Source organism: Anas acuta, chromosome 1 (genome assembly GCF_963932015.1).
Source record: "Anas acuta chromosome 1, bAnaAcu1.1, whole genome shotgun sequence".
In the NCBI taxonomy this organism is placed as follows: domain Eukaryota; kingdom Metazoa; phylum Chordata; class Aves; order Anseriformes; family Anatidae; genus Anas; species Anas acuta.
Window position 1 is genome coordinate 20,195,677 of NC_088979.1, and position 26,695 is coordinate 20,222,371.

The following is a 26,695-nucleotide window of genomic DNA, read 5'->3' on the forward strand; positions in this document are numbered from 1 at the left end:
AAAAAAAGTTTTGGAGACAGACTTCAAATTTACCCATCAAATGCATAGTGAAATGCAAAGGCAGAAAGGTAAATTAAACTAATGCTGACTTGAAAAGAAGCAAAAAAAAATGTAATAGTGAAGGAAGTTAAACATTGAAGCATCATATCTACAAATGCAGCAAGCTTTGTAGCAAACTATTTGGATCATGATTAGAAGTATTTCAGTAGGTCTGCTTTGAAACAACAAAAAGCTATGAACTAAGACTCAGGTAACACTTGACAAAATTAATACGGTCTTCATCCATGTATACTCCAGGCCAGATGATTCGGTTTCATCTATTGTTTTTTTTTAAATACATTTTTAAAATGCATTAGTGTCCATTTGCAATTGTGAGATACAAGATGATCCACAATATAAAAAATATGACATAGCTATTGCATATGAAAATACTATAAATGTAAAATAGAACTCAGACCTTCTTACAAAGAGGAATACTAGTTGCACAAAATTTACACTAAGACATGTCCTACTATTATTTTATTGTAAGTTTTCATCCTTCAGCTTTTGCCTTTTTGTTCATTTAGAATTTTCATTTATGCCATTTACAACTCCATCTGTGGTATCTTATTTTTTTTTGAAATGACCAACGTACTTAGGCAAGTTCAATATCATAGAAGACATTGCTTTTAACTTGGATTTAGAATTAGTCTGTTTAACTATTATCAATCTGTTTCACTTTATGAGAATACCAAAGACATTACCTCTGCTTTTGGCAGCTTCTTTCAAAGCAGCTAGAACCTCAGGCTTCAGGTCATCAGAAAGCAACCTTCCTTCAAGGCCAGGAAAGAGTGATCTAACATACCATATAAAAACAAAAACACATTAGCAAAGCGTCTAATTCATCTACACAGAAGAGCTGCATGCAAAGCAGTCACTTCTATATGTGGAATTGGGCTTTCAGTGGGTGTTTTCTTATTTATAAGAAATTCATGAACTTAGAAAAAGAGAGTAATAAGGAAATAAATTTTCCAACTACTCATCTTTTCAAAGCAGGTATAAGTTTTCTAATACTAGTTTTTCTATCAAGAGAAAAGTATTTTCATCTATTTGTATTCTAACAAAAAAAAAAATAATATTATATTTTATGTCTCAAAAATTATCTGAAATAATAAAAAAATACGACATTTAATTCCAGGACTTCACACATATCTGTATGTTCAGACACTGGTCTGTGTGCAGACACCATTTTAAACTATTGTAACCAAGCATCACTTATCTTGTAATTTCTTCACTTTCCCTTATATTGGTACTTAAAATTAAACAACTAATTTAAGGGCCCTGCTCCTTCCAATTCTGAAGTCACCAATAACTAACCATTTACTTTTGACAACAGGTATCTCAATTATACAAATAACAAGACTTTATGTTGAATAAGTCGTACTTTCAAATGCACATGTTAACAAAAAGAAATTGCCTGTTTACACATATTAACAGATTGCTTTTTGTTAACACAAGCCAACTTGCGTTACAAAGTTCACAAAGTTTGCCCAGAGAGGCTGTGGGGATCTCCAAAAGCCTCTTGGACGTGGTCCTGGGCAGCCTGCTCTGGGTGCCCCTGCTTGGGCTGGGGTGGCACCAGGGGCTTCCAGGGGTCCCTTCTGAACTCAGCCCTCCTGTGAGTCTGTGAAATTTGTAAAGAGCTTACTTCAGCTTTTTAAGTAGGCTCCAAATTTGAATCTGCAAAGAGCCAAACAATTCAACTGAAGGTGTTTTAAAATATCTTACGTAATTTATCATATTGATAGCATTAGAATTGGAAATATTTACTGTACTCAAGGACAGAGTCAAAGCATTACTATTTGCATTATCATAGCTAGCAAGTTGATATACGCATTCTATGTGCTTTTGTATCAGCTTTACAAGACTAACCAATTAAGTCCATTAACAACAAAAACATGAACTGAATGAGATACAGCAGTATCATTAACTTCCCAGAAAGTGACTTAGTCTTATGACTAGTCTGAAGCAGGGCCATAAAGAAAATCTGTTAGTCTCATCATGGGTATGTATGTTCTCTATTGGTGTAATGGCTTGAATTTTGGAAGAGGAAAAGAAAATAGTGAAAGAATATCAGAAGATAAATGATCTCACAAAAGATGCTAAGCACTTAGAGGGTTTTTTTTGTTTGTTTTGTTTTTTAAAGAATACACTAGAATCACAGGTTCTTCAATCTGTGTCAATCCCCTGATGAATGACCTGAATTGTCTAGATCAATAAATATATCTAAGAGATAGCAGTTTTAGAATACAGAAAAAGAACGGCAGCGGGTTTGGAAAAAAGGCAAACTCTTCTCAAGCAACAAAGTAAAACCAGCTACCTGTCTGAAAGTGTTTTTCTTCAAGATGTGTTGTCTATATGTAACGCTTAAACCATGACTTAGAGCAGCACCTTTATATGGAATACTTTTTGCCTTAATACCTACATGGGCACACCCCAAGTCTAATCTACATTCCTTAAAGGCCAGTAAAAGCAGCAAAACACATACCAGATGTCACACCTCTAATGCAGAGGATCTGAAAATCATTGAAACTGAGGGAAAGGAGGAGGCAGCAGTTGTACACACATATTGGTAGCTTCTTAAGGAGGAACAGATAAAGGTTTTTTGTTGTTGTTTTTTTTTGTTTGTTTGTTTGTTTTTTTAAGAGCACAAAGCCATCTCAAATTTTATGAAAGCCTTTTAACTTTAACTGATTTAATGTACTTCCTAGTATGCATGTGCCTAAACTCCTCCTGTTTCTAATCATTTATGATTTTAAGAAAGCTAATTTGACTAATTCTAAACTAATTCTAAGAAAGCTAATCTGAAGCATTCCCCTAAAGCCTAGATTACATGATTCTCTAGAAAATTATAATAACAGGTAGCAGTCAAAATTTTCAAATGAGACGTATGTCTATAAACATCTACACTTACATAGAGAACTGAGTTCTGTTTATGCAATATTTAATTACATCATAGGCTGCTGCATATCATCTTGTTGCTGGTAAGCATACCTGGGAAAATCTTCTGAGGTTATGTAAACGACATCCTGTTCTGACACAGATGAGGAAAAAGGAATAAAATTTCCATTCTGCAGTGGCAAAAGCTCCAGTCCAATCAGTTCACTGTAGACTCCATCAGAAAGCACAAATTCTAAGAGGTGAAGCTTTTCTTCAGCAGGTCCACTGTGTCCAGATTTCCTTAGCACTTGCCGTACAACAGCAGGAGTCACTTTTTTCACAGCTTTAACAGAAGAAGTAGTAAGATGCACGGCACTAGCAATATTTGCTGGCACCTTGGCAATCTGCTTCCCTGAATCCTGGAGGTAGTTGAGAACAGACTGTGTGTACTCCAAACTCTCATCCATTTCAGAAAAGTGCACCTGTTCCACCTTTATCCACTGATTACTCACTGAGTAAATAACTGTATGCTGGAGCAGCTCTTTAAAGAGAGGTACTACAATTGGTTTCCAGGGCACCCTGATTTTGTTCTCATCAGGCCATAAACTATAAATTCTTTCAGCTGACAGTGGAAAATCTGAATTCTTCTCAGTCTCCATGCGTTTGATAGCTTCCAGAATAAGAGTGGCATAGGCCTTTGGCACTATGTTCACCACAAGAACATCATTCCACAAAGCTGCTGGATCTCTCCACTGATCCAGCTCTCGCCATTTGATACTCCTTCTATTGTCTGTGAGACCAAAGAAACCACTAACATGAACTGGGAGACCAGTTTTGCTTTCCTCACCTGGAGGCAAAGGCAGAAAACAAAATGCTCTTCCTGAAAAGTCTGCCACAGCTCCGTTTTCCTCCTCTTTATTTGATAAAGACATGGCTATTCCGATAGTAGGAACAAATTTCAAGTCATCAGCTAAACAATCCAGTTCCGTACACATTCCTCGACCACCTACACAATTACATACTAACCAAGACGTTTTCTGTGCGTCCTTAACACTCTCATCTTCCAGCACTATATTTACATGGTATGTCACACATGTGATGCTATTGCTTGGAACTCCCTTACAGTACTGATTTATTGCAGTTCCTAAGATTTTGATAGAGTTGGGTCTTTCATGTTTCAAGGCTTTGTTCTCACTAGCAGTTACTCTGAAAATCAGCTTCTCTGTTCCATCAGCCTCTCTAACATGCAATGAAACATCCTGAACACTCTTTAAGAAGAGCAACACTGTGTCAGCATCTGCTCTGAAGGATTCAAACAACTCCAAAACCTTCTGCTTGTCATAAACATTGCTGCTCAGTTGAGAAGGCTGCAGACGAAGTGGGAAGCGAAAAAATGTACCAGGAAAGTTTCCATTCTTAAATGTTTCCTTAGTGCTGCCAAATACACCGATGAATGGCGCAAACTGGTCTGTAAGTTCATTGATTTCCTTGCTATCTTCTTTTAGGTTCCAACACTGGCCTGATTCATGTGGTCCAAAGAGGGTTTGATGGGGATCCAGCATTCCAATTTGTTCCCCACTGAAAATACTAGGGAGATCTGCATAAATAAAAACAAACAAATATTAACAACCCTAAAAGAACAGATTTTCAAATACAGTCTTATAGAAAGATTTTATTAAGGGCAAGAAAAACAAATGTTCTAAAACTGCAATGAACCTAGTAGAATTCTGATAACATATACTTCAGTACTTACTGACAGGAAGAAACAAGCACATCCCCTATTCTGCAATTAAATTGAAGGCTGGCACATCTGAAAGCATAAATTCCCCAAACCGTCAAACACCACTGAATGCATTAAGCTTTTATTTTACTCAGTAGAGCATGAATATTGTGAGAAAACGTTCTGTGCCTTACAAACTCCCTTCACAGGAAGTCACAAGTTAAAAATGTTATTTTAGCAAATTTTGCCTCTTATCCTGTACTACTGATATGAAGGATGTAGGCAGTATTTACTCTACCTACTTCTTTTTTTGCTATATATTAACAAAACATTTCACTGGAAAAATATGTTTACAGACTTAATACTCCTGGTTAGTAAAACTGTTTTTTCTTGTGAGGGTTTTGGGTGGCTTTGTTTTTTTGGGAGGATAAATCTATTTCCATTGTATGTGTGCATATCTCTCATAATGGAGTGTCCTTTTTAGCATGAAATAAACATCACTGCTTATTATAAAAAGAACCTGCATGAAAGTTTACGTCTAGTCCAATTTAGACAATTCTACTTGTTTATACACCCTGTATTACAGGCCTCTATAATGTGAACTGCAGCACATAACTGACAGAACAATGTAGGGAAATGTTCATTTGAATATAAGTGACTAAGTACATATTAATGTTATTAGAAGAAGCAGATCTCCCCCAAACGTTCAAATTAAAAGGATGCCTTGTAGGGTTTTAGGAAGTTATGAATGCTCCATAGGGAAACCTAGCTAGGGATCTAATTTAAAATATACCATAGAGACAATGTTACGTGCTTGGTGAATATCTAAAATAATCAAATAACTTAAAACAAATATTTTTAAATGAAGACATCTACTGAGAATACCTGTTATATGATAAACTGAATTAAAGCCGATTCCAAATCTTCCAACTTTTAAGGGATCATCTTTCTTTCTGCTTCTTGCTATCTCCTGTATACCATGCCAGTCCTCAGGGGTGAAAACTGCATCATTATATGCATAAAATGCTGGCCCTAAAATAAATAGGCAAGCATTGAAAAGATAACAGAAGAAAATTATTTACTGTTGAAATCTTCTAGAGAATGAATTGACAAAACCGAGAAAGCATTTCTTTAAAGTACACATGTGCAAAGAGTTACTTCTGTGTATGGTACTTGAGAGATATATATTCTAATATGGTTTCTATTTTTGGTGTCCACATAAGAGTATGATTCTGAATAACTGAATATAAAGTAGAAGCAAACAACAGACCTTCTGAAAGAAATGTCCGATGGTGAAAGGCTTAAACTCATTCTGTTCAGTATATTGTAAAAATGTTCAAAATATGTACTAATCACAATAATACCTGCACTGGAGGGAAATATGTGGCAAGATATAATAAGTGTCTAGAAAGTTAGACATTTAAAAGCATAAATTCCAAAAGCATAAATTCATAAATTATAAGTAATAAGTGTCTAGAAAAATTAGACAGAACAATTCAAATTAGAAGACATAATGAGATTAACAACTGGTAAAAGCCAGAAACAAGCAGTGGATCATCCATCACTGAAATCTTCAAATCACAGCTGAATGCCTTGTGGGATAATTATGCAAACTAATTTGTTTGATAAGCACATAACTGGCCTCTTTCACACCAAGACATTTTAGACTTTAAAAACCTTACAGTTAAAAGAAACTACATTTGCAGTAGACGGGCAGAAACTACACGTGCAGAAGACACCATTTTTAGGTACCATCTTTACATTAACGATTGGAGATAGGACTGAAATGATGTAGTTTACATGTAAAAATCCAAAAATGACTGTCAAATACTTTTGTTCATCTTAGGTCTTGCTTACTAAATCTTGTTTACTGGCTCTACAAGAAAGTCCTGTCTTGTATTTTGGAATATCAAGGGAACTCAGGGAATTAAATCCAAAGATGGACATGTCTCCCTGGAAGAAGTTACTTAGAATAAAGAAGAACATGAAGACTTTCTCACACAAAATTAATTGGAAGCATTCAGAAAGCTGCTACTGACAGCATGCAAAAAGACAGTAAGGCCTTCAAGATGAAAAATTGGCTTTGGAAAAGAATTATCAACATTAGAACGTAGACAAAATATCCACCTAGCAAGGTGGAAGTGGAAATGCAGTCATCTCTATACGGTCAACTCCACAAAAGAAAAAGAGAACCACAGAACCATATTCAAATTGAAAAATAATGTCCAAAATAATTAATTAATCAGTATATTTACCCTGATATTGTGCCATGTCCTTTGACCACAGAGTTTCTGTTCCATACTGAGTTTCATCATATAAAAACCTAACCTCTGTGGCACCAGCATCTTCTGCATTCTGTATCAATTCCTGACAGCAAAAACAAAAAATAAAACATTAGTATTCAATGCAGTAATGAGATACATATTGTAGCCAAGGCTTTCCAACTTAAGCAGTAGAAAATATAAAGTAATTGTCTCAAGTTTAATTGTTGTCATACCTTTCAACTTAGCCTTTTATCCAGCTTACCTGAATGAAAACAGACATAAAAGGAACATACTATAAATGCAAATACTGCGAACACAATTTGAATTTGGAGCTGGAGCTGAAATATCATACACAAGCAGTATTTATAAAGTTTAGAAATCAGGGCCCCATAGATACACATGCACACACAAATGTACACCTGTATGGGGGGGACGGGGTGGTAATTTGGCATAAAGGAGTATCTCAGCTGAATTGAAAAGCTATGTAGGTACAACACATCAAATCCAGTGTAATCATACAACATCAATTTAATTCATAAAAATAAAAGACTTGCTAGCAAGATAAATGTTTACATTGGATCCTAATATACCATTGACAGCAAAAGATGTTTGCTGTTATCTAATGTATAGTTTTAAAACTATAAGCCCTCAATTTTTCACTTTATGACAATATATTTAGTCTGTAAGGTACATCTCACAAGCAACCAAGATAAATTATTTATATTGGCAATTCTATATTATTCTGAAGCAAGATGAGATAACAATAAAAATAACCAGCTTAGCATCAATAATTATATTTTTTAACAGTATCTGTACTTACTGAATTTAAAAAAAAATGATTCTAAAAGAATTGCCACAATTATGCAAGAAGATACAGAAAGATAACCAAAGTTTCTAGAAAAATTAAATAGCTATGGAAACCACAATGTAGTCAGAGACTTGCATTCATTTGTGTCACATCAACGATCTACTACACTTAATTTTAAAAGCAATGTACTTGAAGAATATTAACAATGAAATCAAATTAACAGACCAGCAAAAATCCTATTAACTGTAAATTGTAAAGTGTGGAAAGATGAGCATTTATAATTTTAGATCTACCTCTCTGACTTCTAAGCACATTATCTTAGATCTTCACGTTGGAATGAAAATCTAGGTTTTAGTTGTTAAGTATGAACCCTTCGTGATTCAAATGCACCTCATAAATTCAACTAATACTGGGGAATGCATAGTGAAAATATAGCACCCCTTCTACAAAAAATACAATTCTCAGAAAATATCCAGGATGCAATCTGCCAAAACAATTGATGAACTTATGCATTCAAAAAAAAAAAAAAAAAGTTCCATGGTTGCAAAGGAAACCTTCCAAGACAGCTGGGACTTTCCATCTTGCATCACAATTTTTACTTGTCTGTTTTATATGTACCGACAAATATATACCTGCCTATATATACAAAGTGCACTTAATCGAACAATGAAACGTTGTGATACTGTTATAGTTCATTGAGAAAAATACATTTAGCTACCAAGAAATTCCATGGCGAAATCTTATATTAAAGCCTCAGGCTTATCCCAGTCTTATACTAAGATGAGCCCCCCAGAATTGTATATACTATAAATGTGGGTTTGTCATCATTTACAACAGAAATGTACAATAAAGCAGCTACCAAAATACACATTTTAGATAGCTCACTCACATATAATTACATCAAAGACTTCATGATACAGATTAACATCAGCACCTTAATCTCTATTTTCTAATATAAATTACAATGGCAACGACAACAAACAAGATCAGAGACAATGTTAAACAAAACACAGCTCACTTTGCTTTGTACACAGAAATAGAAATATTTATCTACTGCTCTGGAATGAATATCTGATAAAGTATGATTTCCATACTTCAAATCTTCCAGCAAGATCTGCTGGAAAGCGTTAAACTAATGGTAGGATGTCATGCACATTAAATGTCTGCTAAAAATACCATCTTTTATATACCTTAAGAATCTGTCCTCCTTCTGGGTATCTTCTTAAAATATCCTTAAGAAAATCAACAAGTGGCGGAGTTGTTTGTCCAAAGCGACCTAGAAACAGAAACAAAAAAATCTGTGTTTTATTCTACGATGCACTGAATATCAGATTTTTAAAAAAATACTTATCAGGCAATTACTTGAGTTAATTTTGAAAAAAATATCCTAAGACCTGATACTATAAAATCTTGAATTTACAAAATGAACTGCAAGAATATCATATTATAAATCCTTTTCTTCAAAATAAAGTAGCAGTCCTGATGTTAATGTCAGCACGCTGTTTCATATCTGGGTGAAACAAAGGTTTTAGATCAGTTATACTCCAATTCCAACTACTACTGTTTAAATATAATAAAAAGTAGTACTCCTTTAGTAGTTAAGTAGCAGGATGGTGGTCTATTGCATCAATGTCTCTAACTTCTTTACAGCCAGTGATGATCCCTAGTGACATCTATTCACCCTCACAGTACACTTTGGCTCTAGCGTACGCTTCTTGTTCTGGCATATTGTGGTGCTAGCATGGGTGTTACCAGTGCTTTCTAAAAGAAAGAATCTATCACAGAATGAAAGGATCAAAAGTCTTCAATTCCACCTCCAGCCTGGGACTGAAGAGTAGTTCCCTAAATTGAACCCTCTAAAACACACACTTCAAATAGTAGATGAATTTCCCTCAAGAAAATCAGGCTCTACTGATGTCATCACCTATTACGTCCCTTCAAAGTTACTAATACAACAATTATTTCTGTCTCCCTTTGGCCTATATATGTTTATCAAATATACAGATGCAAACATGTATATATTACATATATTATAGAAAAAAAATAAGACAAAAAAAGTAAAAGACCACAGTCTTCAGCAATGTGGAAGAAGCAAGAGATAGAAGATCTATTTGCTGAGAAAATGTCAAGTGTTTGCCAAGAAAAAGTCATATCCAACATCTTGTCTTAGGAAACTTTCATCACTCTGTATTTGAGTTTAGATAATAAATCATGTGAAAACAAATAAGAAGTTGCAACATGCAGTTGAAAATGTGGGAATTATTTTATAACTTTTTTTTAACTGTATGAAGAAGTACATGCATGTCAACTTGTAATATGCAGACCTCCAAAACAAACTGAACTAATCAATACGAGAAAAGTTTGTGTCTCTTAATAGAAATTCTCTAAGATCAGGAAACCTATCTTCTTTAGGTCTAACTTTGGTGGAGGGGAGGAAGTATTAACACTATATTAACACTATGGGCACAACAAAAACACATCAGTAACTTCAAATGATAGCACTGAAGATGAACATTATTCTAACTTTTAACATCTAAAATTCTGGTCTACAAACAACAGAAAAAATTCTGAGATCCTGATCTACTTAAAAAATCTTGAGATTCTGATTTACTGCATGATATCAAGTGTTGAACTGATTTTTCTTGAGTATCAGAGCAGATCATATTGGTTCCAGAAATATGAAGAAGGAACATTTTCCACCAGGACAGTCAAGCATAGGAGCCCAAAGAGTCCATGCACCTCCATCCTTGAAGGCTTTCTAAACTCTTCAAGATCAAGCCATGAAAAACCTGGTCTGACCTCAAAGCTGACTGTGCTTTGAGCAGAAAGTTGAAGTAGAGACCCCCTAGTATCCCTTCTGAAATGAAATATTCTGTGAACATATAGAATTATTATATATTACTTGACGGACACTAGCAATGACCGAACACAGATGTGACTTAAGTGAACTTCAGAGTGCTTCAGCAACCAGCATGCCTGGCCCTACTGACCATGCCCTTGTTGAAGTTATAAATTCAGGGCCTTCCTTGATTCACCTGTTGTTAGAAAAAATAAATAAATAAATCTCTGAAACAAGGCTCCACTATGCACATAAAAGGCTTGAATTAAAACCTTCAGATCTTTTAGACTGATTTACATCAGAGTTGTGGGCCAGAAAACAAGTGCTATATCTAAACATGGAATCCTTAGAGAGGTATCTCTATGAAAATCTCATGGCCAAAAAACAACAGTTCCCAGGCACAAAAAACAACAGCTTTTTCTTTCCCATGAAGGATTTCATATGGCTGCTTACTCTACATTCTTCATGTACTTGCACGACAAAAAATAAACAGAGGAAAAAGAGGAAAAAACTGTAAATAAAGAGTATACCACAGTCTACAGATACCAAAATCACTATCGGAGCAGTCAGGGATAAGAGAAAGAAAAAAATGTTTCATGCCATAGAACCATGGGGTCCATTTTCATAGGTGTTTTCTAACCGTTTCAGGTTCTAGAGAAAGAAAACATGAACTTCTAGCTAATAACACAAACACCTTGCTTTCCTCTATGTCTAAAGATCCATCAGCCAGTAAACTCATGGCTTACATAGGCTGAGAAATGCAGCTTTTTTGTGATAACAAATAAAATACCTGCATGACAATAAAGGCTTCCTTCTTCATCCTACCATTACATTAGCATTTATTTCATTCCCTTATAATAAAGTTACTGTTAAAAGAATATTAACACTTACAACCAAGTAACAGAAGCTTTTTTACTGACAGTACAATTGTCTATATAATAGTTACTGAAAAAGTATCTTCTCAGTGGCTACCTTGTCCACATGTATTCAGCTTATTTTATGTGAAACAAGGCAGCTATTAACTTTGTTGCAAGATGAGTTTTTATCAGTTCCAAAGCACAGCAACATTATAACTTCTATGTATCAAATTACAAATAAAAATTGAAACACCAAAGCACTGTTTTTCCTGGAAAAGAATGAAAATAATAATATGAAGGAATACCTGTAACATGGAAGCAAAATAATTGCTTCCTATCTGAGGTAAAAAAAAAATTTCTGTTAACTCCAGACTGTGTCAGAAAATGTTTTAACCTTTCAGTTCATAAACACAGAAAACTTTTTCATACCTCCTCCTTTCAAACCTTCTGACTGAAGCTGCAGAAAAACTTGATTTTGAGACTTTTGAAGATCTGCAATCTTAATACCATCAGACAACTGAAATAAAAAGACAAGTTTTGGTCAAAACATTTCACAGTGTAAGTAATTTACTGCAGTTTTATTCCATAAATATTTATACCATGAAGCCTAGTTTTATCTAAAAGTATACAAACACTCTGCAACGTCCAGTATTCAGTTTAAACTGCACTTTAAGTCCTTCCAGACTAGGATGGCCTCCTTTGCCAAATGGTCTACATAATACTCACATGGTGCATCAGTCTGACAGTAAAAGGACCCAACAAATGGCTGCAAACAAATCAGGTGGAAAAATGCCTGTGGAAGCATGCTAAGAGCAAACCACAGCCTCGTATTTTTACACTTGAAAAGTTCCATGTCCTGGGAACTTCTGAAAGCATGCAACTGTAACAGTTATTTTTCTAAGGTACAAACCCATAAAGAAAATAAACACACTAGAAATGTGCTCTATGTACTCCAAAAAGTACATAGAAGTATACAATTGTAAAGTAGTTTCAAACTAAGCAGTATCAGCTAAGAGCAGCTAATAAGACAGAAAGTGTAGAGACAAAAGTATGTCATAGAAAGACCCCTGAAAAACTTGACAGCCTCATCTCCCTATTACCTCCACATGCAAGCCTATGGACTCACTGGGACCACAGAGAAATAAGGGAAAAACTAAGCAACAGATTCCTGAGCAGCCATTGGGAAAACTATTTAGTGATCATAACACATCATGGTTTTGTTACAATGTCAGTTTATTATGTGTGTCCCAATCACGTATCATGCGATGCACAAATATAACGAGCGTAGAATTAGAAATTGCATTGTGCTAATTTGAAGCCTAAGCAATTCAAATTAGTCTCAGTTTACAGTAAGCTACTTGAAAATTTTATTATGAGAAATCATCATATTAGTCTCAGTGTATAGTAAAGTTTAGATCTACTTTCTCCAATGGGTAAAAACAAATCACTAGTTGGTGCTTACACAGACATGCTTACAACCAAACTACATTTAATAAGCAAAAGACAGTCCCAGTCCACAATGTATAATTATATTTTTTTAAAAACATTAATAAGAAACAGATGCTTCTTTTCATTTACATCAGTTTTAAGTAGTACTTACAAGAACAGTACACTTACTGTAAGTTCCTAGATAAACATTGTACTTGAGCTGACTGTGTCTCAAGATGTAAAATAACTTAAAGTGGGTACACCTCCCACTCAGAATTCACTAAAATTAAAAAGAACCCACAAATGCTGGGAGTTTTATACATTAAGTATAAAAGGGGTAGAATAACCAAATTTTCTCAGGTAGGCTTTTTGTACCCAAAACACCATCAGAAACTAGAGAATTAACAGATTCATATGAATAGCTTAACACTGTAAGGAGCTATGAGAAGCAGAGATACAGGATTTCACTCAACAGCTGGTAATTGTAGGTAACAGCTGTAATGGAAAAAAGATTTAGCAATAAAATAAAGAATAAAGTAAGAGTTCAAAAGTTCACGAAGGATTTTCAAGATGACTGCAGCACAGAATGAACGTTCCTGCACATCTTTGAGGTTAATATTTAAAACTATATGTCTCAGAATAGCTGTTACAGTCTGCTCCTTGCCAAAACATAATTTCTGTGCCAGACAGCGTGCTACTCACAGCTTGGCTTCCAGATGAATTTTAGAGAGAGATATATAGATCTCCTTCCTCCCGAAACAGGAAGGCCTGAAGAGAACAGAATCAAGGGCACACACACAAAAAAAGGGCAGAAAATAAAAGATGCACTAGATGGGTTTCAAACCTGAGCGCTCCGGAAACTCCCTTCCTGAAGCCTGTGGAGCAGCACAACCACAAACACCCGCTTTTTGGTGCTTTTGGAAACCCCCAGCCTCCTCTCCCCTTCCTGCCCACCTCCAGGACCCTGCTCCCACCACAGCCCCGCGCAGGGCTGCCCTCAGGCTGATGCTCTCCGCAGGACAAGGGCATTCATCCCTTCCCTCCTCCCCTGGGATTTCAGCTGACAGCTCCTGCAGTGCCCAGGGCACCCGACCAGAGGCAGGGAGCAGCAGCAGCAGCTTCCCCCCCACACACTCCCCGTGCTTCTCTCACCTCTCTGCCGCGGTGCCACAGGCGCTGCCGGGCGGCGGGGAAGCCGGCCTCCGCGTCGATCCGCGCCTTCACCTCCCCCACGGTGGCGGCCGGCGGCAGCTCAAACGTCCTGCAGCCCAGGCAGCCATGGAGGACGGTGACCCGGGACAGCCTGCGGCGACACGAGAGACACCGGCTGAGGAGAGCCGCCCGCAGCCCGCCTTCCCTCCCTCCAAGCCTCCCTCACAGAGGCCGCCGGAGCCTCCGCGGCGCTCCCCGCCGGGCTGAGGGGAAGGAGCCGCCGAGGAGGGCGGCTGAGGCAGCGCCTCACGCCCGCTGCCCCCCGTGCCCCGTCCCGATGCCACTCACATGCCCGCCTCGGCGCACAAAGGGCTGGTGGAGCCGCCACAGCCACCGCTGCCCCTCACGGGGAAGGGGTGGGATCGAGAGCGGGAGGGGCTCGCCCTCAGCTCCGCGCCGCGGGGGAAGAGGAAGGAGGAGGAGGAGGAAGGGGGGAGCCGGCGGAGAAGCCGCCCTAAAAGCAGCCGTGGCTGCGGGGGGAGGTGGCCTTACTAGCGGTAGTAAGGGCCCGGCCCTTAGTAGGGTGCCCCGGGGACGGGGGGAGGATCCCCGTGGGGATAAGGCTCCTCTGTGACTGGTTTTGGGGGCTCGTTGGCGCTGGGTGAGGCAGCTCTCAGTTAGTGGGAGTGTGTGGCATGAGGTTCCCCAATCCGTGAGTAACACTTGGGTCCAGAAGCACGGCCACACACAGCTCCATCCTTCATTCAGCAGGGAAAAAACGCTGATGGGGCAGGACCGAGGCTGTGGCACCTACTGCCTTCAGCGCTGCCTGATCTGTGCACTGCAAACACGACTTTGCCACCTAGGGAGTAGTCTCTCAGTAACAGCTTAACACCCTGAGGAGAGCAGGGGCTGTGCTTTGTCCCTCCACTACTTCCATCGTTAAGCAGCAGCATCTCTCCACCCCTCCTTTTCCTCATCATATCTCACATAATGCCCAGCATTCAGGCACCACAACGCAGAACGCACAACATCAATGCTAATAAACCTCATGTTTCTGAAGTATACAGAGCACAGAAGGAAACCTCATTTTTCTGTTTTTCTGTCAGGCACTTGATTAGCCGTGAATATTGACTGGTGTTGATCTTCCATCTTATCCCATAGGGCATATGGTAAGTCCCCACGCTGTTCAAGACTCATGGAAAGTATTCCTGACAATAGGCAGGAGCAACTCCAGTCTCTCAGGGCACAACCAGAGGCAAGGATGCAGTGGTTGTGTTGTAACTTTTCACTGAACCTGTACAGCAGCTCAGTGATTACCAATATGCTAGCAGGAAAAAGGAATTTCTGCAAAATTGTGAGATGGTTGTTGATGTGTGGAGAAAGCAACCTAATGACCATCAATATGGAAACTGCTGAAGCACTCAATGAATTAGACTTCAAAGGCAAAGCCTGTTTCCAATCTCTGACACGTTTTGATAAAAGTGAGGAGCAGCCAAGGATGAAAACTAAATAGCAATTAGGTACCACAGTTAGGAAGTTCTGTCTATTCAGGCCCATAAACCCAGATAGGATTCACCAGAGTGTTCAAAATGCAGACCAACACGACAGCAAGGCCACCTCAGAAATCAGCTGTCTGTGAAAAAGCACATTGATGAGGAGAGCTTTATGGATGGGGAAAAAAAGAAAATAAAAAGGTCCATCTTTATGAAAGACTAGAAAGAGACTGAAAGGAATCAAAGGCCAGTAAATTTCACCTCAGTCCCAAGAGATATCGTGAAGAACATCCACTTGGAATTCACTTCCAAATACTTGAAGGACAAAAAAGTAATCATGAAAAGTAAACACTAATTAATAAGGATCTAATGAACTTCTAATTGCCCTATATGATGAGATGACTGAGCAAGTAGATGAAATACATGTAGTAGATGAAATATACCTTGACTTTAATATGATTTTTGACATGGTCCCCGATAGCATATATATATGGAAGCTGATTAAGTATGGGCTGGAAATTAGATGGGTTACAATTTTATTGGATCACTGAGATTAAGAATTTACAGTAAGTAATTCAACACTGAGATGGCAAGCGTTGCGTAGGCCTGATATTGTTCAGTCATGAGCTAGATGATGACAATGATGGCACTAAGCAAATTTGCAGAAAGCACTTATGAGGGAGTGTTCAGAGCCTTCTCTTGACACCTGGGGTCAATCACAGACAACCTTTGATATGACTGGTATGGAAATCAAGTGACTGTTGTGCTGTAAGGTGACTGATATAACAAAAATAATAATAATAATAATTGGTACCTAGCCAAAACTAACAGTAGAAAGGTATGGTTTGCAAGAGATTTATGATGACTAGATAATGTCATGGCAAGATGAATAAAGAAATATCTGATTGGGTGGCCCATGTGATCCCTATCCCAGAGAACACCGTTATAAGCATAAACTGTGGCAAATCAAGCTTAGGAAAATTGTTCTGAAACCTCAGAAGAGATCCTGTTTGGGGACTTTAATTGCTGGTTAGAGAGAAGAGGATGAGTCTGGCTTTGATGCACTCCTGAAGCAGAGAAGCCTAACATGAATGCTAGCCTAGGTTGGTGGCAGCACACACAGAGACATTTGCCCACTGTCTTTAGTGCGGATACCCTCCTCCTGTCACCAACTAGGTGGCACAGGGGAGCAGGGCTTCCATGGTATTGCCAAGTTGAGCTCCTAGTGGCTAGTAGGGTAGCAGTACTGCAGTAATGGGCCAACTACTGCATGAGTGAGCTAACTCAGTCTGTATCTGTGTGAGTGTGGATTTTGTTATAAGTGGGGTTATTGTTATACATGGATATACGTTGTGGATATTGTAATAGGTTAGATATTATTTGCACATAACTATTAACATTAGCAATAGGGTATTGATATAATAACTATATATATAATAATAACTAGTAATAATAATATATATATTATAATAACTAGTTGGAATTTTTTTTTATGCAATAAAGGATATTGCAGCTCAATGATCCTTGTGCTTCTCATCAGTCAATTAAACTGGCAGTCTCACTGTACAAATCAGTCTTCAAGTTCCAGAGTTTTAGTCTATCTGTGATCCCAATGACCTAGAGGAACTTTGAGAAACTGGTGGAGGGGGCCAACAGAAACCTCCAAAGTTAATGTGTGCAGTGTTCTGCAGAGGGGACCATGGGCTGTGTCAGCACAGCTTGGGAAGCAATGGGCTGAACAGCAAACCTGCTTCAAAGGACATGGGGAATGCCAGGCTGAATGAGGCAACAGCGTGTGCTCTCTGTAAAGAGGATGGCCAGCAGACTCCAGTCAGTGCTGATGAGGTTGGATATTGTGACCAGAATGTGGTGCTTGGGGCCTCCTCAGCTCCAGAACCCAGCAGAAGACTACTAACATGATGAGGGGTACAAAGCACATCCCCTACAAAGAGAAGCTGAGGGAGTTGGCCTTGTTTAGTCTGATGAAGAGGAAAGTGAAACACAATCTTGCAGCATCCTGCAACTACCTGAAGGGCAGTTACAAAGGTGATGGAACTGAACTCTTAGAAGAGTAAGACTGCAACAAGGAGCAATGGCAACTGATTGCACCTTGGGAGGTTCACAATGGACAGTAGGAAAAGACTTCATTAGGAGTAATTCAGTACTGGAAGGAGTTGTCTGGAAAGACAATTGACATATTGGCATATTTTCAAGGCTTGGCCATGGCTGACCTGAACCTCCTTTGAACAGGAAGCTGGACGGGAAACCTCCTGAGGAAGCTGAAAACCCCCAACCAACAATACTATTTCATTCCAACTCATCTTAAATTCCAGTCCCTGACTATAAATGAAAACATTTACGGCTTCAGTCAGTGTCAGGGAGTTAAAACTACTGCATGGCAGCAACAGATAACAGTTTCTGTGATCAGCCCACTAAAACAGAAGGAAGCTTAAAAAACAAAGGTCAAGTGGATCAGCACTCAACACAGCATCTAGGTAGACAGCTTTGCCAGTGCTGCAACATCTTATTTTCATTCATCAGCAATAATTGTATATTGTATAAGAAGTGGGAGCCCTGAGCTCCTGGAACTTAGCCATATCTGTTCCCCTCAAAAGTCTGTTATGAAGACCATTTTTTCATGCTGGCAGGACATTTTTCCCCATTTTCTTTTTTTACTATGGGACAGCTTTCATTTGTCTCTCCTTTATTATGTGTTTTCTACTATGTTTTTCCCTTTTGATCAATTTCTGCCCTGGGTTCTTTATTTCTGTCCATCCAGATAGAAGCAAGATAGTCATCCTCTTTGTGTATCTGCATTAATAGAGTAGGCATGACTAGAGCATGTGTTCCATCACAGCCATGTGATTATCTGCACTGTTCAACTGCTGTTGTGCTTCTTGTTGCGATTTTGACCCATAACCACCACTAGTCTTTGGGATGATGACCAGACAGTTCATAAACCAGGGACAGCTGCCCACAGGCAGAACAGACAACAACATTTGGTTTCAGGTGGCTGTTGATTTTTTTAGACATAAGCCCTTACCCTTAGAGTTCTGGCCCCTTCTTTAGGGCTCCCTTCTTTTTTGTTTATTGGATAGATGTTGCTGTTGATGAACAAGCTTCCCACTGATTTCAGTGGTGCCAAAATTTAAGGTTAACAATTTTATGACACAGACTCCTAGCAAGAGAAGGACCTGATTTCAGTAAGAAAGATAAAAACAAACTGACATCCGATCCAAAGAATGGGGAAAACAAGCTCTTCTCAAACTCCATTTTTAAAAATAAATAAATAAATAAACAGGTTTTCAGTAAAAACCTATTTGCAGAAACTTAACAGGAACTTAAAGCCACTACTGGAGCACCAATTACAATGCTGATTTCTATCAGCAATATCCTGGCCATTCATCTGGCAAGGAATATAATATAAGTTTCCTTTTATTGGTATAATTTTCCTTTTTTATTATGAAGTGATTTATGGACATCCTGTTATCCATTATCAATCTCTTTGTCTTTTTGACAGTGACCTTTATCAACCTTCCTTTTTTTTTTTTTTTTTTTGTCCTGATTTCTATAAGATTTTTGTTTATCTAAGTAACTCCAAAGAGTTACTCAGAAATTACAGTGTCTAACCAAAAAGAATTACAATTTCTAGTTTGCAGAATTTGGGAATACACACACACAAAAATCTTGGTTTTAGTTTTTGATCTTGCTTGTCTCTTTGAAAAACAGAACTAGGAAACTGTGTAATATCATGTGTATATACATGAAACCTAAACATACATATTTGTATTACTGATTGTACATGATGATGTTAAAAAAAAAAAAAAAAAAAACTTGACCCAACCAGGTGGAATTTTGTAGCTATGGTACTTACAAAGCATAAGTTTTACATTTAAAATGATTGAGATAGATTTGGGAACTTTCAAATAATAAATGTAGAAATCCCTGTGATAGCATTTTTATAACCACATTTCCAAGCTGAACAGCATTTGGATTTAATAATATATATGGGAAATTCTCCTGCGTGTAAAAACAAGAATTCTGTTTGGTTGAGAATGAGGTCATATAACCCCTACACCGAGGGACATGCAGTAAAAAAAAGTGGAAAGTCTCTGTAATATTAAAGTATTTTCCATGAAATGAAATGAAAGACAATTTCATAGTGATTATTCCTTGAAAGCAGAAAATTCTGTGTTGGAAATATGACCCCATATTTCCAATAATTTACAGTAACTGTGCAGTAGCAGAAGGAGATGGATTTGAGCCCATTCCTTCTTTATCACTGTGCACAAAAAGATGGAATGGAGTCTGCAAAAGTAAGAGTGTATGGTGTGATAAGAAGTAAACATCGTTAGGTTAGTAATGCAAGAGGAAACCACTGCAGCACAGCACCATCCAGTGCAGCAAATATTCTGCAGTGCTGGCAAGCAAGTAGTGGTGACTCAACAGCTACATTTATTTCAGACAGCGCACACTAAACTCAAAGCTGCCTATGACACAGTAAGCACTTACCTCCATTCTGAAATCAATTCCTTAAGTGTTTCTAACAGATGTTTTGAACATTACATTGTACATATTTCACATTAGCCAGAGACTATAGATTGCAATGGTCTGCAGTCACTGCCAGGAGCTCGCTATATTCTTGCTTACAAATGCTCTTTCAAGAAGTTCAAATATAAACCTACCATTTGTTGATGTCATTTGCTGATGACACATGTGCTACTCATTGGGAAAACACCCCTTTCTGGAAAGTGGAAAGTTTCTATGTTATTTGAATAGCTTTGTTAATAGAAAACAAACCTTTCTTTTTTATATATTTTTTTATTTTTTTTAAAAAGAGAGAGAGAGAGAAATCACTGAACAAGCTATAATGACATCTAGTACAAATAACAAAAGTTTGGCCTGTGAGGCACTTGATCTAAACAAAATATCCAGTTTTGCCCTGAATTCTGTTACACAATTCTGTTACAAAATTAAGCAAATTAATTTTTTTTTTTTTACAGTATTTCAGTTCAGTGAGTTTAAATCAGTTTTCCTACTCTGCAGTCCTCATGTGAAACCACTACAGCCAGCTTCTGAGCCAAATAGTTGCATGATCATGGCTTAGTAAAATATTCAAGAACTAGAGGAAAGTATTCTATTTGCAAGCTGATGTATTTCTAAAATAACAAGATGCTTTTGAAATACTACTACTAATAAAGGATTTAAGGACAAAAAGGCCAAGGGCAGCCATTTATTTCCATCTAATGATTTTGTGCTCTCAATTATTTATTTTAACATTGAAGCCAGTTCCTTGATGGCCCTAAGCAAATGCCAATGGAAAGTGCTTAAAAGACCATAAAACTTGTATAACTTTTGCTAATAAACAGCAAAACAAGAAGGCATAAACAAATGGCAAAACATCATAATCTTCTCAAATTCTTAAGTAAAACTTCCTCTTAGATCTACCTCTGGGAAAAGAATACTTGAAGTTCTTCAAAGGCGGACCTAACCTTACTCTTAACTCTAGTACAGTAACCATTACTCCACAAATGTGAATTGCTAAGAATCTTGGGGTTTTCTATTCCAGATGGTACAAGTAACCAAATACCAGTACAAAATGCTTGGAGTTTCAAAATATGCAAAACGTTAAGCCAAAATAGTGATAAAAATAAACTCCTCAATTGCTCTTCAGAGAATTGCCTTAGGAGGGACTGCAGTGTTGCAAGGCTGCTGTTGGCACACATTTTTTTAATAATACTTGTTTTCTTACAGCCTTTGGTGACAATAAAAGGGCCAGATTTAGAACACCTACTTTAACCTTGTAGCACCAAAAAAGCAGAGGCTAAATTTGCAGATTGATTTCGGTGCCTAAGGTAGGTTCCTAAATACCATGACAAATCCAGTCCTGGGTTTTTGGCCTCCACTTAGGACATGCAGTAATCAGCTTATCAAGGGCATTTCTTCCATACTGCCTTAAGACAGTTTTCTTATTTCTTTCCAGAAGACGTAACGAAGCTATTATCTTTCTGCTTAAGTGAGGAAAATCCACTCAACAACTGTAAAATGAGATCATCAGCCCCAGATTACACATGGATTATACATTTTAAGATCTATTTTTTTTATCCTTGTGCAAGAGGATTGATTCTAAATACTGCATCTATTCATGCTCCAAAGTTTCTGAATATTTTGTAGGCATCACTGAACAGAACACCCTATGTATTTGGAGAAAATATTAAAATATCAAACACAAGGAGATGCAAGACATGCATTTTTTTTTTAAATTATGACTAGCCACAACTTCAAGCACCTCTGCAAATAACTGTAAATCAAATATGTAGTGGGTGGTACCCTTTAATAGCCTTTCAGGTGATGCTAGCTCTCTGTCAGTCCTGTCTCATTTCTAGCTGTTTTTAAAATAGTAAGGCAAGCAACACATTATCCTTTGGACAACAGGAGAATGATGGGTGGCACAAAAGAAGAAACACTAGATACACGTAATGCCCAGTGAGAGGGAGTAAAAGGGGAAGAAACATCACAGGGCATCCTCTCTGGGGAAAACACAGAGAAGTGAAAGGGATTCTTGGTTTGTCTGACAAGTCCAGTGCCACAGTTGTGGTATCTCCAAGTAAACACTACTTCAAGCTATAGCTCTTGCACAAGAGTTGCAGAATCATTTGTCAGGGGCCAGAGGCTGTGTTTCCATCTCCTGTCCTACATAAGGTAGCACAGGGTAAGATGGAAGTATTTCCAGCCTTCTACACCCCACTGCATTTTATTCTTCTTTTCGTTTTTCTGGTGGAACATCTTACATAATCACCCCTTACCCTGATTCAGATGTTATTACCCAATTTAGCAAATTCTTTTTGTTTGAGCTGGTTTGGCTCATTTTCACAGAGCTGAGACACAAAGCAACTACAGGAGCTGTGATACCCTCAGAGCTGGCGGATTGCTACCCTCTAGCTTCAGCAAGGATATAAATGTTCTCACTGCATCCACTGAAGATAAAGGTAAAATTTTCCTAGCTGGGGGTAGGGTACTTTTGAAAACGCCATCATTCTCGTTTACATCGCCATCAGTGTGACAGCACAGATATGGCACAGATATCGGCATACCTCTGTATATTTGAATAAAAGAGAAGCACAAAAAGTCAAGGTATTTTTCTAAAAAGTCCAAGGAAAAGGATATGGGACACCTACAGGGGCTACTGAGCAGATTTTGATACAGTACTGTATGCTTATTTATTATGAATATGTATTCATGTTTGTACATACACAGCTATGGAAAGAGCTGATTAGATGCAATATACCTGTAAACTCCTAAAAACTCCTAAACTCCTGTAAAATCTCTATTGAAATATGGGTATGATAACTGCAAAGTTACCCAAGCCTGTGCCAGTTTCTCATCAATTAGCCTGCTTGTGTCTGTTTTGAACAGAAACGGCCACATTGCAGCAATTGTTTTTTGCACTAAGTGGCTTCACAGCCAGCGAAGAGTGGATTAACAGGTGTGGTAATGGAAGGTGTAGTGTGACTGTGTCCCATGGGAGCATCAGCACCACCGGGGCTGCAGTGCACTCTCACCCTCCCACCACAGACCAACTTAAAACACTTCAGTACCCAGAGATTTTTGTGAATGCACAGAAATTAGATTAAATGTAGCATTTTTTTTAATAACGCAGCAAAACCCACCTACAGCTTAATCAGTTAATCCCTTTTGGAATAGAAGTTCTAATTAGCTATAAGAGGTTGTGTTGTTGTTGTATTAGATCTGTGTGTTGATAGAAAGTGGAATGAGGATAGGAACTTAGGGGAATTGCACTCCTGTTAGTATGAATTAATACTACAAAATACATGTAGTGAAGAGTTCTAAAACTTCAAAGTCATCACCTGCAGTGGAAGTCTGCACTTTAGCTACTGTCTTTAAATATACTGCACAAATTCCATGAAGCTCCAAGCGGGACCAAGGTCTTCTTGCTATAGGCACAGTACAAAAAAATGAAACGCATAATAGCTTGGCCCTGCAAAAAAAACATTTGCAGACTTGCTGGAGGAAGGGCATACATCAAAATTTAAGAAGCAAACTGATTTGGTACGATACCACAAGGTCACAGCGGTCTGCTAAAGCTGAGACAGTTGCTTCAAGTCAGGCATCTAAAGCCCAAACTTCACACACTCATTTGATAACTGACACTTCAGTACAATTAAAAAATAGCTAGGAACAATAACAATATTAAAATTGATGTGAAGTTAATGTACTGTACCAAAGTCTTTGAGATCTGTATTTTTTTTCCTAATTTAATGAAATAATGAAATACTAAAAAAAAGCCAGCGGGGATTCTGACATATCACTTCATAGTCTAATGGAAACTCAGTTTAACTGAGACTTACATAAAAACATAAACTGCATGGAACCAAGTGAGCACAAATCATTAAATAATGGATGTCAGAATATTTGTCATTTATGATCAGGGTAGAAGAAAACCCATCACTTAATAGTATGCAAGAATGTCAATATTGAAATACAGAATTTTAAACAGTTGGCAGCATGAATAATACCCACTACAAGAAATCTGCCTATAGCAGAACAGATTGAGCCATTCACATACAACAGTCAATATGTGTCAGGCCCAGTCTGTTTGCCTCTCCCTTGTCTACAACTCTTAAGCCTGATTTATTCAGTCCCATCTCTTCCCAATGCATGGTTTCAACTTGAATATTGGTCCTGAACCTCTAGGACAATCCACACAGATGCTGTCTTACAGAGAAATGCACATCAGTGGGGATCCTGCAGATTACAAGGCTGGAGGTAGAGGTTGCCATCTCTTCATGCAAGGCCCACTGGTAGCAAGTAATGACATTTATAGTGACAGCTTAACATCCAGATCAACACCTAACTCCTGAGCTTTGTTCAGACACTGCCCATCCACCCAAGGAACTTGCTTAGTTCTTTGGCTGTTAGCTAGATTGTACTTTGTTCCCAGTAAAGCAATATGTTAAATTCACCCTTTGGCAATAGGGGCAGAAGAAAGCTTTTACTTGTTTTCAAGAAATGTTATTGTGAAAGTGGACTGCACATGTAAATGGAAAGTTAGACTATAAATCCATTGCTCACAGGAGTGATAACTTTCATAGGGATAATTCATAAGTAAATGCAGCAGAACCTGGTACCTATGCATGACTTTGCAACTAAAGAAATTTCATCCTTAAAAGTAGTTTCCATTTGTTTGTTTTTTTACAAAGAATAAGACACAGATACAAATAATAAGACACAATCTTTATCTTACTGAAGACCACAAGGGTTCAAGCAAGCACATCTCAGCCTAACAAAAGATTCTTTCAGGAGTTAATCATTTTACCTGCTCTTATCCTTGATCTCCATCATCTCTTTTTCTTTGATATCTTCCCTGTAGGAACATGAAGCAGATACTGGATTTATAGATTAGCAAATTATTTTTTAATCTTCTCTTGGTGGTTCATCACCTCCTCTTCAGTGGATACAAGAAATCCCAAGCATATGAAATTCAATTCAGTGTTCACACCATCCCTGTATTCCAAAAGATTGCTGTATGTCTCACCATCTGCTGCTTCTCCAGTTGTCTTCTAAAATCCCGTGCTTAACTGTTCACAGAACTTGCCTTTCTGATAATCAGGAGCACACTTAATAGGACTGGTCTCAGAAAGCAAGGAGGTCTTGCTTATTTTTTGGAAACAGAATTCAAGCTATGTTTTTGTGGGATTGATTTCTGTAGAAGGGGTGGAATTGTGGCAGCTGATGTTTCTGCTTTTTCTTCCTTTTTTTTTTCCCCTGGAAGCAGACAAAGTTGGAAGAGTATTTGTCAGGACCAAAGTCTGACTTGTCTTCCCCCTCGCACGTGCTGGAAGCTGCTTCTTAACATCAACTCAGGAGTTCTGGAAGAAAAGACAGAAGAGAAAAGGGGTGGGCCATTAATGCAACACAGAATTGAACTGAAGGGTATGGAAAAGTCATTTCCTCTGAGGGCATAGTTGCAGTTACTAGTATTAAGTGAGTCATGTTGCTAATTATAAATTGCTTTCTGCATTACAGTGCTTGTAAGCACATGGAGAGCTGGAAAAGAGCAGTGAGGCTTTTTGCTTCTCCTCCAGTACAATACAGTGCAATCAGTACAATAACTAATATATGTAGCTGTGAGCACACTGAATTAATGGACAAATTTTCAGTTTCTTCCTTTACATCAGTATCTGCTAAAAAAGGCTCTAGGATATATTACAGCTTTGATATAAAATTATGCCATTAAAGAAAAGAACAGGCTGGGCAGAACACCAGTGGAGAAGGATTTTGCCCTTCTGCTCAAATGGCTGGCAGCTACGGGAAGAGATTAACTAGCTTGCAATGAATTTCCATAGGGATGATTCAAAGTCTTCCCATCTAATCCCCCCTCCCAGCTACACAGGTCAACATCCACCCTATGCTGCCCATGTCTTCAGGAACTATTTCCTTCAAGCTGACCCACAAAATTTTTGTGGCACCAGAAGAGTGTATAAATTAGGCAAGCCATGTGCTGTGAAGCAGCAGAAAACATTTCATTCAATATGCATGCTAAATTATTACCCCAGGAGAATATGTGTGAGAGAGCAGGGAGAAAGACAGTGGTATTCCATTAATGTTCTGCATCTGTGCAAATGTAAACCTTCTCTGAGCCTCTGACAGTGCTGGCAAGTCTTTTCATAATGTGCAGTTGCGTATATCCCTCTTTAAACAGGAATGCAGAGAGCCTTTCTTTCCTGACCCAGAAAGGGAAACAACTGTGACTGCACTGCAAAAGTTAAATAAATTAGTTTATTGTCTAAGTATGATATCGAAATACAAATGGAATGTGAGAAAGGAGGGTCAAATATATGGTTTGGGTTTTGCATGTTTTTGAGGGGTTATTTTTTTCTTTTTCAATATTTAGGAATTTACCTACTCAGCATGTAAGTGAATATCAAAGGATATAGACTGAAGATGTATTTCGATGCATATTTTCCATGAAAAGTATCGCAGATCATGTGACTTAGCATAATGTGCTGCTAAATGGCTTTAATATATATATTTTTTTTTTATTTTTTTTTCCTACAGATGCTGGGATGTATATCTAGCCAAAGGAAAAGTTCCACACTTAAGTCATAGTTAAGTAATAGAGACTGAAGCCAACAGCCATGCAAATCCAGCCTCATTTTCACAGGTGCAAATGATTCCATCCAGAATAAAA

The 26,695-nt window shown here is 37.9% G+C and overlaps 1 protein-coding gene across 3 annotated transcripts in view; it reads right to left on the reverse strand.

Moving 5' to 3' along the window:
• Positions 1–26,695, reverse strand: part of SACS (sacsin molecular chaperone) — a 59,173-nt gene that overhangs the window by 15,862 nt on the left and 16,616 nt on the right. The window contains exons 2-10 of one of the 3 annotated variants that reach the window (XM_068671584.1): positions 25,040–25,373; positions 24,821–24,868; positions 13,988–14,138; positions 11,837–11,924; positions 8,902–8,987; positions 6,895–7,006; positions 5,525–5,671; positions 3,034–4,516; positions 744–835 (exon numbers count right to left, since the gene is read on the reverse strand). In XM_068671584.1, the coding sequence (XP_068527685.1) occupies positions 744–835; positions 3,034–4,516; positions 5,525–5,671; positions 6,895–7,006; positions 8,902–8,987; positions 11,837–11,924; positions 13,988–14,138; positions 24,821–24,846 (2,185 nt within the window). In that variant the 5' untranslated portion in view covers positions 24,847–24,868; positions 25,040–25,373. Of the gene's footprint in view, positions 1–743; positions 836–3,033; positions 4,517–5,524; positions 5,672–6,894; positions 7,007–8,901; positions 8,988–11,836; positions 11,925–13,987; positions 14,139–14,335; positions 14,495–24,820; positions 25,374–26,695 lie in introns of those variants that run through there. The other 2 variants (XM_068671604.1, XM_068671593.1) reach the window with 2 other exon arrangements.